General features: G+C 38.7%; 1 protein-coding gene across 1 annotated transcript in view; it reads right to left on the bottom strand.

The window, feature by feature from the left end:
- Positions 1-15194, bottom strand: part of NALCN (sodium leak channel, non-selective) — a 582786-nt gene that overhangs the window by 72068 nt on the left and 495524 nt on the right. Inside the window, 3 exon segments of the mRNA XM_040336161.1 lie at positions 3311-3430; positions 6161-6232; positions 9857-9963. Of these exon segments, the coding sequence (XP_040192095.1) occupies positions 3311-3430; positions 6161-6232; positions 9857-9963 (299 nt within the window).

Here is a 15194-nt window from a genome sequence, read left to right as displayed (position 1 = left end):
GCAGGTGTTACTCCCCTGATTCCAGATCCCCCCTCCCCAAATGTATTCTTACTGTTGTCTTAGCTACCCTCATTATTCCTAAATGCTCATTTTCACTGTGGGTGACAAGTCTCTAACCACAGAGTTACTGATAGCCATCTGAGGACTACAACTAGTATCTCAGTAATTTAACATTAATATGAGATAATTCTGAGTGAACAAAATAGCAGCGCTAAGTTCAGTGACGGAACAAAAGTAAATAAATATACCCCTGTGAAAGAGTGTATCATACATATACTAAAAAAATGTGCGTATATATATATATATACATAAACATACACATAAAAATAAACAAAATAATTGAATAAATGTGGTCAAAAATAAGTAGTAACAAGCCAAGTCTATAAGTGATTCAATTTCAAGTGATTAAACTTTCAGGTGTCCACTTAGTCTTCTTGAACAATCTTCCTTAAGATTTGCTTAAAATTTGCGGGAAAACCTTGATGTATTATGGTCTCAGCAGACACATTGTTTAACCATAGGTCTCACCCCCCCCGCTCCGTTCGTTCTCCTCTTCACTTCAAAACACTGCACACTCGGTGGTTGGTGGTCCGAGCGTAATGGAATGCCGTGTAACCATTCCCAGACCAGTTTCGTCCCTCAGGACTTCTTCAATGGGACCACCGACCACCGAGTGTGCAGTGTTTTGAAGTGAAGAGGAGAATGAAGGGAGCGGGGTGTGAGACCTATGGTTAAACATTGTGTCTGCCGAGACCATAATACATCAAGGTTTTCCCGCAAATTTGTCTCTGGTTTTGGAGTTCACTGTTGAAGTGCCTCTGTTTGTTTTAAAAGATGTGAGTGCAATGTGTGAAGGGCTCTTGTGCTGTTTTTAATTAATGGTTTTGATATACTTCACTATTGGAGCCATTTTATTTTTACATGTGTAACAACATTGAGGTGCTGGAGCACTGGTGGAGTCGTTTGATGCCTTTGGAGACTTTGCGGTATTGCCAAGCATGTGAATGCGAGGCATGTCCTATTGGTAAGCGCAATTCCTTAGGGTGTGGAGTCACTGAGCACTTATGATGTGGTGGAAGGTCTTAAGGAAGATTGTTCAAGAAGACTAAGTGGACACCTTAAAGTTTAATCACTTGAAATTGAATCACTTATAGACTTGGCTTGTTTCTACTTATTTTTGACCACTGGATGAACGTTTTGAACATTCAATCACAATTATTTTGTTTATTTTTATGTGTATGTTTATGTGTATATATTTATATATATATATATTTATATATATATATATATATATATATATATATATATATATATATACGCACATTTTTTTAGTATATGTATGATACACTCTTTCACAGGGGTATATTTATTTACTTTTGTTCAGTCACTGAACTTAGCGCTGCTATTTTGTTCACTCAGAAGTATTTCATATCACTATTTATTTAAAGTTGTTGCTTTAGGGTTCTTTTCAGTTTAATTTTTGGCGCAATGGGGTGTGAGAAGGTAGAAGGGCGCCTTTATTTTTCTTTTTTTTATTAATTTAACATTAATGTTGGCCATGCGCATGCCAATAGCTAAAAATTTAATTTACCAATTTCAATCTACCTTTAATTGCATAAAAAGAACAGATGAAGGCATCCTATCACCAACAACTTAGAATTTATATTTATAAAGCAGGCATGTTTGTTGGCTGCCTTCACCTTTTAATTGATTTTTGACATTCAAAGCTGGGTGAAAGTGATTAAAACTACTGAGTGTATATTCAGTATAACAGCTACAGGGAAGAAGATGATTTGTGATGCTGAGCTTGTGAGAAAAATGTAACAATATGAAAAAAGGTGAAATGGTTGTGAGAGCAGGAATTTGCAGTCAGTGCCTCACTTGCCCTTTATATCTAGTGCAGTTTAACCACTTACCTACCGCTTCACGAACATAGACGTTGGCAGAATGTCTTGGCTGGGCAAAGCAACGTACCCTTTGAATTGCCCGCCGCAAGCTCAATGTCCGCCGGTGTCCTGTGATCGTGTCACAGAGCTGCAGAACAGGGGGATGCCTGTGTAAACAAGGCATTTCCATGTTCTGCCTTGTGACAGGACACTGATCTACTGCTCCCTGTGATCTGGAGCAGTGATCAATGTCATGTCACAGGTAGCCCAGCCCACACACAGGTATAATCACTCCCTAGGACACACTTAACCCCTTCCTCGCCCCCTAGTGGTTAACCCCTTCCATGCCAGTGTCATTTAAACAGTAATCAGTGCATTTTTATAGCACTGATCGCTGTATAAATGACATTGGTCCCAAAATAGCGTCAAAAGTGCCTGATGTATCCGCCATAATGTTGCAGTCACGATAAAAATCACAGATCGCTGCCATTACTAGTAAAAAAAAAATATTAATAAAAATGCCATAAAACTATCCCCTATTTTGTAGACGCTATAACTTTTGCGCAAACCAATATATATATACGCTTATTGCGATTTTTTTTACCAAAAATATGTAGAAGAATGCATATCGGCCTAAGCTGAGAAAGAAATTTATTTTTTATATATTTTTGGGGGATATTTATTATAGAAAAAAGTAAAAAATATAGCTTTTTTCAAAATTGACACTTTTTTTGTTTATAGCGCAAAAAATAAAAACCGCAGAGGTGATCAAATACCACCGAAAGCTCTATTTGTGGGAAAAAAAGGATGTCAATTTTGTTTGGGTACCACTTTGCACGACAACGCAATTGTCAGTTAAAGCGACGCAGTGCCAAATCGCAAAAAGTGCTGTGGTCAGGAAGGTGGTAAATTCTTACGGGGCTGAAGTGGTTAAAGCTCTCTAACTTTCCTATTCAACAGCAAAATGACAAGTGGAATTGCAATGCATTTTCGCTGGCCAGTGGACCATCCATGCAAGCTACAAAAAAATTTGGTCCCTCAATTACATACTATTCTTAAGTAGCTGACTGCTTGCTGTATATCCAATATTCTTTCCATTGGCAAACAGACATATGGACTTCTATGCAGCATGTAGCAAGGTTCCAAAACTGGGTGAAAACTGGCTTCAGTAGAGTAAAAGAAATCTAGCTTGATACATACAAATATATAAATTGGTGTACAATAGACGTACACTTCTGCTTTGAACTGCCTGAAATCCACAGAATTTTGCTTAATAACTAATAATAATATAATTTTAGAATACAGTTTCAAGGTCAACCTTGGGAAATGTAATAACATTACATTGAGTCAACTAAGAATAATAATTTTAAACACATTCTATTTTCTCAACAGTAAAACATAATAATAGTTTTAATTTCCCTTACTAGTAAGGCAAAATGAAGTACCACCCAAATGACACCAAGTGATGTCACAAGAAGGTCATATCGATTTCTTCTACTCTGCCAAAATCCAGCTGGTGACATAGCGGTTATCTTCATTGTTACCTATAGGAAAATAAATCAAGAATGTGCTAACAGTTAAGATTGAATTAACACATTTTCATTATGACAATAATGTTTACAGTTGCCACTGGTCAACAAGGAATTACTAACTTAAGAATTACAATAAAGTTCTAATAATATCTATACATTTCTAACCTGGCTAAATTGTTCTATTCTATGGCGATTTACTAGTAATAACGGACCTGTATCTAGTAAACTCATAGAAAGTACAGTCAGTATCTATGATGTTCAGTTATGAATCAGACTATCAATAGAGGGGGTACATGCCTGATTGAGGCTCTGTGTCACACAAGTCCACACAGCTGCTCACAGCTCCTCCCCAGCTCCTTACAGCATACCCACTGCTTCTCCTAATTCTGGTACCTGCCCTAAGCCTCACAAGATGGTCTACGGCGGCTCTTGACAGAAACCCAAGCCAAAATCCATCTGGAAGGTGCTCACTTGGGCCTCTTCCAAGATGGCGACGCCTCCATCTTCACAGCCAAGTATGCCAAGCTCCACCAGACAGGCACAGTCCTCAACCACTGCGGATGGTGAGTCAGACACTGATTTTGGGATTACATTGCATTTCATCTTGACTCCTCGTAACCTGACCTGCTAAAACAATTTGATTGGATGCTCAACAAGGCCCTAAAAGCAGACTTCTGACCACATTAACAATAGACTGTCCAATGAGATCCGTAAACAAGGCCAATGCACAGCAGACCTTAGACAACAGAAGGACAACCTCGATACCCTCACCCACAATCATGCAGATGAGCTGGAAGCTCTCAGGGAAGAGAACCTCACCCTACAATCATGCCTCAGGGATTTTGAGAACAGAGCTCTACGCTCGAATCTCCGCATGCCTGGGATCCTGGAGGTCATCACTGACCTACAATCAACTGTGACTGCCCTCTTTCAAGAACTGGTGCCCTGCATTCCAATTGTATGCCTGGAAATGGATAGTATCCATTGGACACTGACCCCATGCCAATTTGAAGGCCTCCATTTCTTCCATACCAAGGAATAGCTCCTATCTGCAGCATGGGGTAAGGAATATCTCTCTTTATATTGCCATAATTACCAGCTCCTCCAAGACATTTCACCACTCACTATAGCTAAACGACATGCCTTAAAAACTCACCTGTGGATTTTACAGCTATACAGCATTACCTAAAGATTGGGCTTGCTATTTTCTGCTCTGTTTTCCTATCAAGGTCGCAACTACACCTGCAGATCCACTGTTGAATCTCAAACTACTTTACATGACCTGCAACAGATTTTATCAGACCCCTTATCGGATGATTCGAGACGTCGGTCAGCTCCCTGCTCTCCTCAGAAGCTTCATGTTTGTGTTGGAGCCAAAGGCAAAATCTTTACACCTCACCTGCCCCAGCCCATCTGGATTGAATGGACTGATTTTTCCCACTGCTGTCCACTGGATTTCTTTCCCGCTCTAGTAGCATCTCAGAGCAAGGTTTGCCTCTCTTTGACCATTTGACTCTGTGTGTTTTGTGCACTTTTTATTTATGCTGCTTTAATTTTCTGTCTTTAAGAATTAGATGAACCTAATTAAAAGTGCATCTGCACTTTGTTTCCACTTTGTCCCCCTGAAAAGCCTCCACATATCTGTTCATCCTGCCAGTGAAGTCTACCCAATGCAGCTTCTTGTGATTGTGTGGCAACAATGCTGCACTACTCCTAAATTCAGAGCAGAATTCCTTTTCCAATGTGTGCCTACTTGTACTACAGTTTGATAAGAAGATTTTGTTGGGGTTGTGCTATCAGTATCTTCATTGCTGATTTCCAAGCTTATAGTTAGTACTGCCCACTGCTTTCTGGATTGGCAGCACTGCTGCTATTGCTGTAACTCTTCCATTGTAGGCTGTAATGTCTAGGAGGTGGAGAGAGTGTGAAGCACAAATAAAGGAGGAGTTGGCAGAGTCATGGAAGGTAAAGACAAATTCAGTTGACATTGACCTCGTCATTCCATGTAAGTGAACAAATATGATTATTCTGGTGTGTTGTGCTATGTGAGTCCCATATTTGTTTTTTGGAGTTTATCATTATAAATGTATTTTTTCTATAGTTTGGTGCCTATTCATTTATCTTTTACAATTCATAAAAAGACAATTAATATATCAGTGATTCCTGTACACACGATCGGATATCTGATGGAATCTAATCAAAGGATTTTTTTCGTCGGATATCCGATAAAGCTGACTTTCATCAGTCTTGCCTAGACACCATCAGTCAAAAATCCGACCGCGTCCAACGCGTTGACCGTAAAACACTACGGACCTGAGAAAAATGAAGTTCAATGCTTCGAACATGCTGTCAACTTGATTCTGAGGCATGTGTGGATTTTTGACCGATTGACTTCCACACAGACGATCGTTTTTTTTTCTACGTTTTTTTATCCATAGGAACATTTTAAAACATGTTGGGGCCCACACACGATCGGTTTGTCCGATTTTCCATCAGCAAACCGATCGTGTGTACAGGGCTTAAGAAAAAAGGTTTGTTGTTTCTTTTCATATTGGAGGTTGTTATAACTTGCTTCAAAAGCATGTGGAATTCATCTAGCTGTAATAAATCTGTATACAGTATACCAGTACCAACATTATGTAATTTAATGTTTGGGAAGAGTTCTATTTTATATTAGCACATACTTTGACTGACCTTCCTTAGCTAGTCTTCAAGAAGAATAGTATAAATGGAAATACTTACCTCTAGAACAAAATGAGGTAAAAACTACTGATATAGTGCTAGAGGAACAGTAGAAGGGTCATCAACATCCCACTGGAAAAAGAACATATCAATCATTTGATGAAATGTTAACATAATGTAAACACAACACATTTTCAGAATTCTTTAATATAGTCAAAAAGGTGGCTAAATCAAATTTGGAACATTATAGTAATAGTAATGTATAGTACCTAGCTGAAATGTTAGGCTGCCCACAGACAATATTTCCCCAAGAATGTTTTACAAGGAGATAGCTGCCATCTCTTACATTACTCCAACAACATGGATTAGGAAGAGAAGACTTGCTTAAAGCTGGCCATAGATTGGATAGAATATCAAATGAACATTCTTATGAAAAGTCTTGGGAAAATTCATATGAAAATTTACAAAACATTTGTCTGTCGTTTATAGATTTAATTTTGCTTTTAACCTATTGATTTTGGAAACAATGGACGTTTGCAAATGAAAACCACCCGCTATTAGAAATTAATTCAGAACTTTTTTCCAGCATGTTCCTTTCTAATGTTTCATTACTGCGGTCAAAAACGAACATTGATTTGACCCCACTAATGATTAGAAAAAAAGAACAAACTTTTTTAGTGCCTTCTCTTCCCAAAAATTTCCGTTCAGAATTCTACCCATCTATGGCCAGTTCAACACTGACAAACTTTGTATTTTTGATTCCGTATGCTTCTACATAGAAAAAAGAAGACTTAGCACCAATCTGTAGGGAAATTTACACATTGGTGCAATACGTTGCAGCTCTGACTAATTTAGGAATTTATTATCAACCTCTAGTACAGACAAAACACCCGCACACTTGCAAATAATGTGCAAAATTGGAAATAGCAGATACATTCATAAAACCATCTATGAGTAGAATACTGTAAGTATTTGCTTTAAAATGTTTTTTTTTTTCTTTAATTCGACTGGGTTTAAGGGGTAGACCAATACTTTACAGCCCTGTACTAAATATAGAATATAATACATAATATACATTCTATACATATTATTAATGTAAACAAGAATGTTAACAGGTAAGTACAACAACTACATCTTGCTATGCAACCTCAGTGTAGATCTGTTGACCTCTGTGACTTCTCAGGCAAGATGTGTCTTTACTCTTTGTCCTAAAGACTAATGGCAGATCATACATTATGCAGTTTTCTTTCCTTCCACTATGGGTGGAAGGAAAAAAAATGACTTGATTCTTTCATCAACACAGTCAGTGTTGATAGGGGAATCCCTCCAACAGCGCCACTTTGTTCTACCGATGGGGAGCCTTTCCTTCTGGCAGAACACAATGATTAGTGTTGCCGGCTACTCAGTTGGGAGAAACCCGACAGGCTGGTTGTACAGAAGTCCATCAATGCATCAATTTCTGTACAGCACAACCAGGGTGCCCATACTTGGATCGAAATTCGGATGGTCCTTGCTGAATTGGATGTATTTTGACCCATGTATGGTCTGCTTAACTGCTGCAATTACTTCTGAAATGTACAGAATTCTCCCCAGTAGGGAGACACAGACAACAGTAAAAGGCTGAGCATGTATACAATTATGTTGGAGAATTTATAGCAATAAAAATCTGACAGAGGTTCTCTCTCTTCCACGCAAAACAAAAACATGACAGAAGTTCTATCTTATAACACACTTTCCTGTTCACCATCTTCTAAATTCCTAATAACATATTCTCACACACCTCCTGCTATATCAATCCACAAAGAGTTGCTATAACTAATAAATATTAAAAATTTTATGGTGACTTTACCTGTACAGCCACTCGTTTGTCAAAATTTTCTAGACATACACATGCTTAAGCAAGAGCAATAGCAATAAAGTAAAATTATTTTGTTTTCTTAGATGCAAAATGTGTATATATACAAACCTTCTGGAGTCCATACCTCAATGGGTTATTGGAAATGGTCATAATGTTGATTCATTTGTATACATGTAGTACATGATACTCCTTCACAGAGAAGCATCTATCTCCCTTCATGTTTCATTGGGATTCAGCCATTCATAATATCAGGTAAAAAAATGTCATACATTTTGGGGAGTAAACATTTTAAAAAGGAAACGTGCACAGTAACTTTTTGATGTGAAGTAGGAATAAGTGGAGTGATTTTAATTAAAACTGATTTTGCAAAGGCCATCAGTAAAAAGTAAGCACTCACCGAGCGGCTTTAGTGAAATTTGCTAAATTTCACAGAAGCCATCTGTAAAATTTAGCTGAAATTAAATATGTTTTGTTTTTCTCACTTAGCCGTTAATAAAGAGATAAGATTGCTAAGACCAAACATAATTGATCCTCTCCATAAAAATATATATGTATTTTTTTAGAATTAACAGGTTTTTACCCATGTAACAAATGTGTCATATGTACTGCAGAGAAAACCAGATGGTTAAAAAAAAAGGATTTTCTTTCAACAGTTACAGGGAAAGAGTATGAAATTAGTTATTTTATATCATGTGATACCAGGTATGTGGTATATTACAATGCCCATGTAGCAAACAATGTCGAGGGAGAACAACCAGGAAACTTAGGGAACATTTTAGGGAGCATATTATATTAAGAGAGGCTATAAGAATCACAGTTTGTCAACGCATTTTAGAATATACCTTGGCAGAAACCCAAGAGGTATTAAGTTCTTGGCGATTCACAAGTTACAATCCCAGTGGAAGGAATGCAATTGCACAATGCAATTCACAAAATAAAAATAAGTTCTCCGTATGGCCTTAATGTTGACTGGGATATGAACTGTTTGATTAATACCAGTTAAAGTATATTTTTCCCCAACTGTGTCCCTGTAGTTTCCCTCCCTTTTTGTTTTGCTGCTAGTATCGTCTTGTTTTTTGCTGTATTCTTGCCACCCCCTTTATATGCAAAACTGGTACTCTTTTACATGTATTTATATTTTTTAAATATACTGTATATCAATCTATCTATCTATCTATCTATCTATCTATAGATATACATATATATTTATATTTCATTTTTAATCTTAATTTTTTATCATTTTATCATTTATTTTGTAACTTATTTATGTCTGTATCTCTATGGTTCAGTATTCTAGTGTTTTGCAACATGCAACCTACCCAGGCTTCACATACATTGAATAATATGTAAACCCAACATTTCATATTCCTGATATGTGCCTGCTGCACCATTGTACTTGTATAAAAATTATCCTGTTCTCTTTATATTGCTTCCTTTGTGTGAAATCTGTGGTGTTCGTGCCAGTCCTTCTGCTTTCTATTAAAAACTGACCACACTAGGCATGGGAGCATATCACTGTCAGTTCTCTAGCTATGCTGGAAACTCAGCCTGCTTTCCTCCAATGATCAGACTTGTCCTGACCCCTCCCTGCACAACCATTTACTGGGTAGATCAGCGTACTGCGGTTCCTCCTCCCCCCAGCTCTTATGTAGCTGAGAACAGAGCAAATGTAATCACTTATGAAGAAGGAAAAAAAAAAGTTTATAATGTTTTTCGTATGTATGCACAAATGCTTTGCCTTTCATTTCTATTTTAAACTGAATGGGTTGTTTCACAATGTGAGGGTTTACAATCACTTTAAGGTTTTTGATTGGCCTTTTTATATAGTAGTATATATAGTAGTATATCCTGCTATCAATTTTAATGTATTGTATCTGGCATAAGTTCACGTTTCATACCTTGACAGAAAGAAGAACTGATTGCGCCAAGACCAGAACTGCAATAGTTCTCTTGAAAAATGGATGCTGTGTGATGTCGTACATTCGTGCTCTGAAGCCATCATTATCTGTAATACAAATACCAGTTAAACACAAGCTTATGGAATCAGTTGTAACTTACTGCACCTTTAATAATATGGCATACTATGAAGGCTTTACTGCATTGCATTTGACATTTGAGACATTGCAGACATCATAGTGTATCACAGAACGTTTTGCAAATACATCCATCACTATGTACTGTACTGTACACAGAAATGAAGAGAGTATATGATAGGTTTAGTGTGAGAAAATGACAATGATCAGCCACTAACAATTCAGCAAAACAGCTGCAATAAATTGCCTGCTGTTTGATTATTTTTTATTAACATATTGGTTTAAAATAATTGGTGTGGTGATGCCCTGAATATCAAGGCATCTGTTTAAACCTTAAAGTGGATGTAAACCCCAACAATGAAATCTGACCTAGGTACATATATATGTAGTGTTTATTTATCTCTCTCCAAAGCTCTAAGTTATGTGTCTTTCTGCTGCTTGGATCCTTTGTTACCAGCATGATTGCTTCTGGCAAGTTCTCCAACACACAAGATAAGAGCAGATGGAAATTTGTGTCGGGGGGCTGCTTAGCGATTGATCAGCAGAGAGCTTATCTATTCAGACTGCAGCTCTGCAAGTTTCTTCATTTCTCTGCCTATGTGGAGTGGGGGTGTGTGTCTTTCCTCCAATCAGCTCCCACACAGTGTAAGCCCAGACTCCACACCCACTGCTGAATGAGGAAACAACATTTGTAACACAATCTGCACCTTCTAAAGAGTGTAGAAAGCTGAAGGCAGCAGATATACAAGTCAAACTTATGTAGGAGGATTTGTTTAATATCTGTGTATCTGAGGTTGTTCACTTCACTGGGTATATGTGAGGGTTTACATCCACTTTAAAGCAGACTTTAGGTAATTTGTTCAACTTTTCATCTATTAAATCTTCTGCCCTTGTTTTAACTTTGCCAGTAAATAACTTATACAGTCTACTTCCTGTTTCATGTCTGGTAAAAAGCCTAGGCTTATGACATCATGCACAGCTCTCTCTCACTCTCCTGGGATTTTGCCAGGAAGGGAGGGGGGATGAGTCATAAGAGGGCCAATGAGAGCTGCAGAGCTGGAGGTGTGCCTCTGTGGGTATGTGTAAATCCAGGAAGTGAACAGGGAGCAGCTTCAGCTGCCCACAGTTAAAATGGCTGCAGCCAGACTCAGTGGAGGGAGAATTCAGCAACATATTTGGCAAATACAGAATCACAGTATATATAAAATAATATGCTGGGTGGTTGAAGGGAAGCTTCAGAATGGCAAAGATGTTTTTATTACAAATTATGTGAGCAGACTGCTCACAGTTCCTTTTTTAAGGAAAGAATGTCAGAGACAACAAATTGAAGGAAAAAAACTGTAAAAAGTGCTGTCAGAAGCACATGGAAAACAACCCCTGAACTCCCCGTCCCCGTCCGCTAAAAAAGTATGAGAGTAGAAATGTAGATGTAGATTAATGTACAGATCATTACTGTACAAGTACTGTATAAAACATTCAAATAAGAAAGAGAAGGTATTTTGTACATACAGCACTCGAGAGAACACTTCATAAAAATATCACAGTTTTATTGGGTACAAAAGTACACGTTCTCCATGTGTTTGCATGTTTTTTTTACAGGTTTTGTTTTTTGCCTAAATTGACCCTACTATGTGTATGTTGGCATGTGAGGTAGGGACCCTAGATTGCAAGCATCTCTAGGGCAGGGACTTATGTGAATATAGAGGTGAAACTCAAAAAATGTGCATATCGTGCAAAAGTTCATTTATTTCACTAATGCAACGTAAAAGGTGAAACTAATATATGTGAGAGACTAATTACATGCAAAGCAAGATAGTTCAAGCCGTGATTTGTCATAATTGTGATGATTATGGCTTAGAGCTCGCAATCTCAGAAAATTTGAATATTGTGAAAAGGTGCAATATTCTAGGCTCAAAGTGTCCCACTCTAATAAGCTAATTAAGCCATAACACCTGCAAAGGGTTCCTGAGCTTTTAAATGGTCTCTAAGTCTGGTTCAGTAGCAATCACAATCATGGGAAAGACTGCTGACCTGACAGTTGTGCAGGAAACCATTAATGACACCCTCCACAAGGAGGGAAAGCCTCAAAAGGTAATTGCAAAAGAAGTTGGATGTTCCCAAAGTGTTGTATCAAAGCAGATTAATAGAAAGTTATGTGAAAGGGAAAAGTATGGAAGAAAAAAGGTGCACAAGCAGCAGGGATGACCGCAGCCTGGAGAGGATTGTCAAGAAAAGGCCATTCAAAAGTGTTGTGGACTTTCACAAGGAGTGGACTGAGGCTGGAGTCGGTGTATCAAGAGCCACCACACACAGACGGATCATGGACATGGGCTTCAAATGTCGTATATTCCTCTTGTCAAGCCACTCCTGAACAACAATGTCAGAAGCGTCTTACCTGGGCTAAAGAAAAACAGACCTGGTCTGTTGCTCAGTGGTTCAAAGTCCTCTTTTCTGATAAGAGCAAATTCTACATCTCATTTGGAAACCAAGGAGCCAGAGTATGGAGGAAGAATGGAGAGGCACACACTGCAAGATGCTTGAAGTCCAGTGTGAAGTTTCCACAGTCTGTGTTGATTTGGAGAGCCATGTCATCTGCTGGTGTTGGTCCACTGTGCTTCATTAAGTCCAGGGTCAACGCAGCCGTCTACCAGGAGATTTTGGAGCACTTCATGCTTCCTTCCACAGACAAGCTCTATGGGGAGGCTGACTTCATTTTCCAGCAGGACTTGGCACCTGCCCACACTGCCAAAAGCACCAAAACCTGGTTCAATGACCGTGGGATTACTGTGCTTGATTGGCCAGCAAACTCGCCTGACCTGAACTCCATAGAGAATCTATGGGGCATTGCCAAGAGAAAGATGAGACATGAGACCGAACAATGCCGAAGATCTGAAGGCTGCTATTGAAGCATCCTTGTCTTCCATAACACCTCAGCAGTGCCACAAGCTGATGGCTTCCATGCCACGCCACATTGAGGCAGTAATTGCTGCAAAAGGGGCCCAAACCAAGTACTGGGTACATATGCATGCTTATACTTTTCAGAGGTCCGATAATTTTCTATGTACAATCCTTGTTTTATTGATTGCATGTAATATTCTAGTTTTCTGAGATTGTGGATTTGGGGTTTTCATGAGCTGTAAGCCATAATCACAATTATGACAAATCACAGCTTGAACTATCTTGCTTTGCATGTAATGAGTCTATCTCATATATTAGTTTCACCTTTTAAGTTGCATTAGTGAAATAAATTATATTTTTCTACTTTCTCATACATTGCATACTGAGTCACTCATTTGGTCCTCCGGTTCCTTTACAGCCTTGATGAGGATAACCTATTTTTTTGTTTATATGCTTGTATAGAGGGAGCCCACCCTTCCTTTTGTGATGTGTGTTGCCCTTCATTTTGCACTTTACTGCAAAAGCTAGTTATAGAATGGGGTGATTGTCATTTGTTTGTACAGTTGGTTTAATTTGATGCAGGGACACACTGGATGCCTTCAGATGCCATTGTGCTTTTGCTGGGTGTTTCGTGCATCCCTGTGCCTTGAAGGAGGGGTAGGATCACTGCAGGCTAACCTGCCCTTAATCTAAAAACTGTTATATGTGCTCCAACATGGGAATTGTCAGAACTACAATATACAGAGGAGCCTTGACGAAGGCACTACAAGGTGGGGAGGAGGGTGGTGACACGGCAATCTCCATCATGGCCAATCAGAGAACTATCAGAGGTATCATACACATGATCGTTTGTTAGAATTTACATTTAGTCGGACCCGCATAAAACTATTTGCGCTTACCTTATCTTACTTACTTTTTTATTGAAGATTTAGCATCTTATATTGCTAGCATTACATGTCAGTGTAAAATACATTGGATGTACACCCGCCACAGAGGTCAATTCCTATATCATGGTAATCTCAACAACACAATAACTTCAACACATTCCATACATTTCTGCACATATCTAGGAACCAAAACTACTACCTCACAAGTGACCTGCAGTTTTCTGTTTCCCAGAGAGAAGCATAGTTAACCAGCATTAAAGGGGTTGTAAAGGTTTGTTTTTTATTTTCTAAATAGGTTCCTTTAAGCTAGTGCATTTTTGGTTCACTTACCTTTTCCTTTGACATCCCTTCAAAATGTTTTCTTTCTTTGTCTGAATTTCTCACTTCCTGTTACTCCTCAGTAAGCTGTTCTGGTTGACTAACCCCCAGCCAGAACAGCTTGGATGATGGGGGCAAGCTTACTGAGGAGAAACAGGAAGTAAGAAATTCAGACAAAGAAAAAAACATTAAGAAGGGAAATTGAAGGAAAAGGGAAGTGAACCAACAATGCACTAGCTTAAAGGAACCTATTTAGAAAATAAAAAACAAACCTTTACAACCCCTTTAATGCTGGTTAACTATACTCCTCTCTGGGAAACAGAAAACTGCAGGTCACTTGAGAGGTAGTAGTTTTGGTTCCCAGATATGTGCAGAACCTTTACAACCCCTTTAAGCCCAAGTAACCTGTCCATGATTAGATCCACTGGGGCTAGCCCTGGAACATCCAACCACGGTGCCCATAGTCTCTCATATTTAAGCGTATTGCCTCTATGTTGATAAACAATCTTTTCCATTCTTAGCAATTTGCCTACATTTTTGATCCATTTTCCCCCCGAAAGGGGGGTCCTCCGACTTTCAATGTACCATGATCAGCTTTCGTGCCTGGAACGGGACTCTAAGTATGGCCTCTTTTGTGTATATTTTCCAACCATATATTTCCAATATACTCAATAAATAAGCTTTCATGTCTAGTGGGAGGGACACCTGAAACATTGAGTTGTTTTTTTGCACCACCCCTGCCCAATAAGAGTTAAATTTTGGACACCTCCATAAAATGTGAATTAGGTCTCCATGATCCTGCTTACACCTTGGACATGTAGCCTCTGGGCCAGATTCTCGTAGGAGCGTGTAACTTTGTGCGGGCGTAACGTATCTGATTTACGTTACACCTCCGCAACTTAGATGGGCAAGTGCAGTATTCTCAAAGCACTTGCTCCGTAAGTTGCGGCGGCGTAGCGTAAATCGGCCGGCGTAAGCCCGCCTAATTCAAATATGGGACAGGGGAGGTGTTTTATGTTAATGTTCTGTGACAAGACGTGATTGACGTTTTTCACGAACGGCGCATGGTTTAAAAAGTAGACTGCTGTAGCATGGCTACA

This window comes from Rana temporaria, chromosome 2, assembly GCF_905171775.1.
Source record: "Rana temporaria chromosome 2, aRanTem1.1, whole genome shotgun sequence".
In the NCBI taxonomy this organism is placed as follows: domain Eukaryota; kingdom Metazoa; phylum Chordata; class Amphibia; order Anura; family Ranidae; genus Rana; species Rana temporaria.
This window is presented reverse-complemented; position numbering and strand designations above follow the sequence as displayed.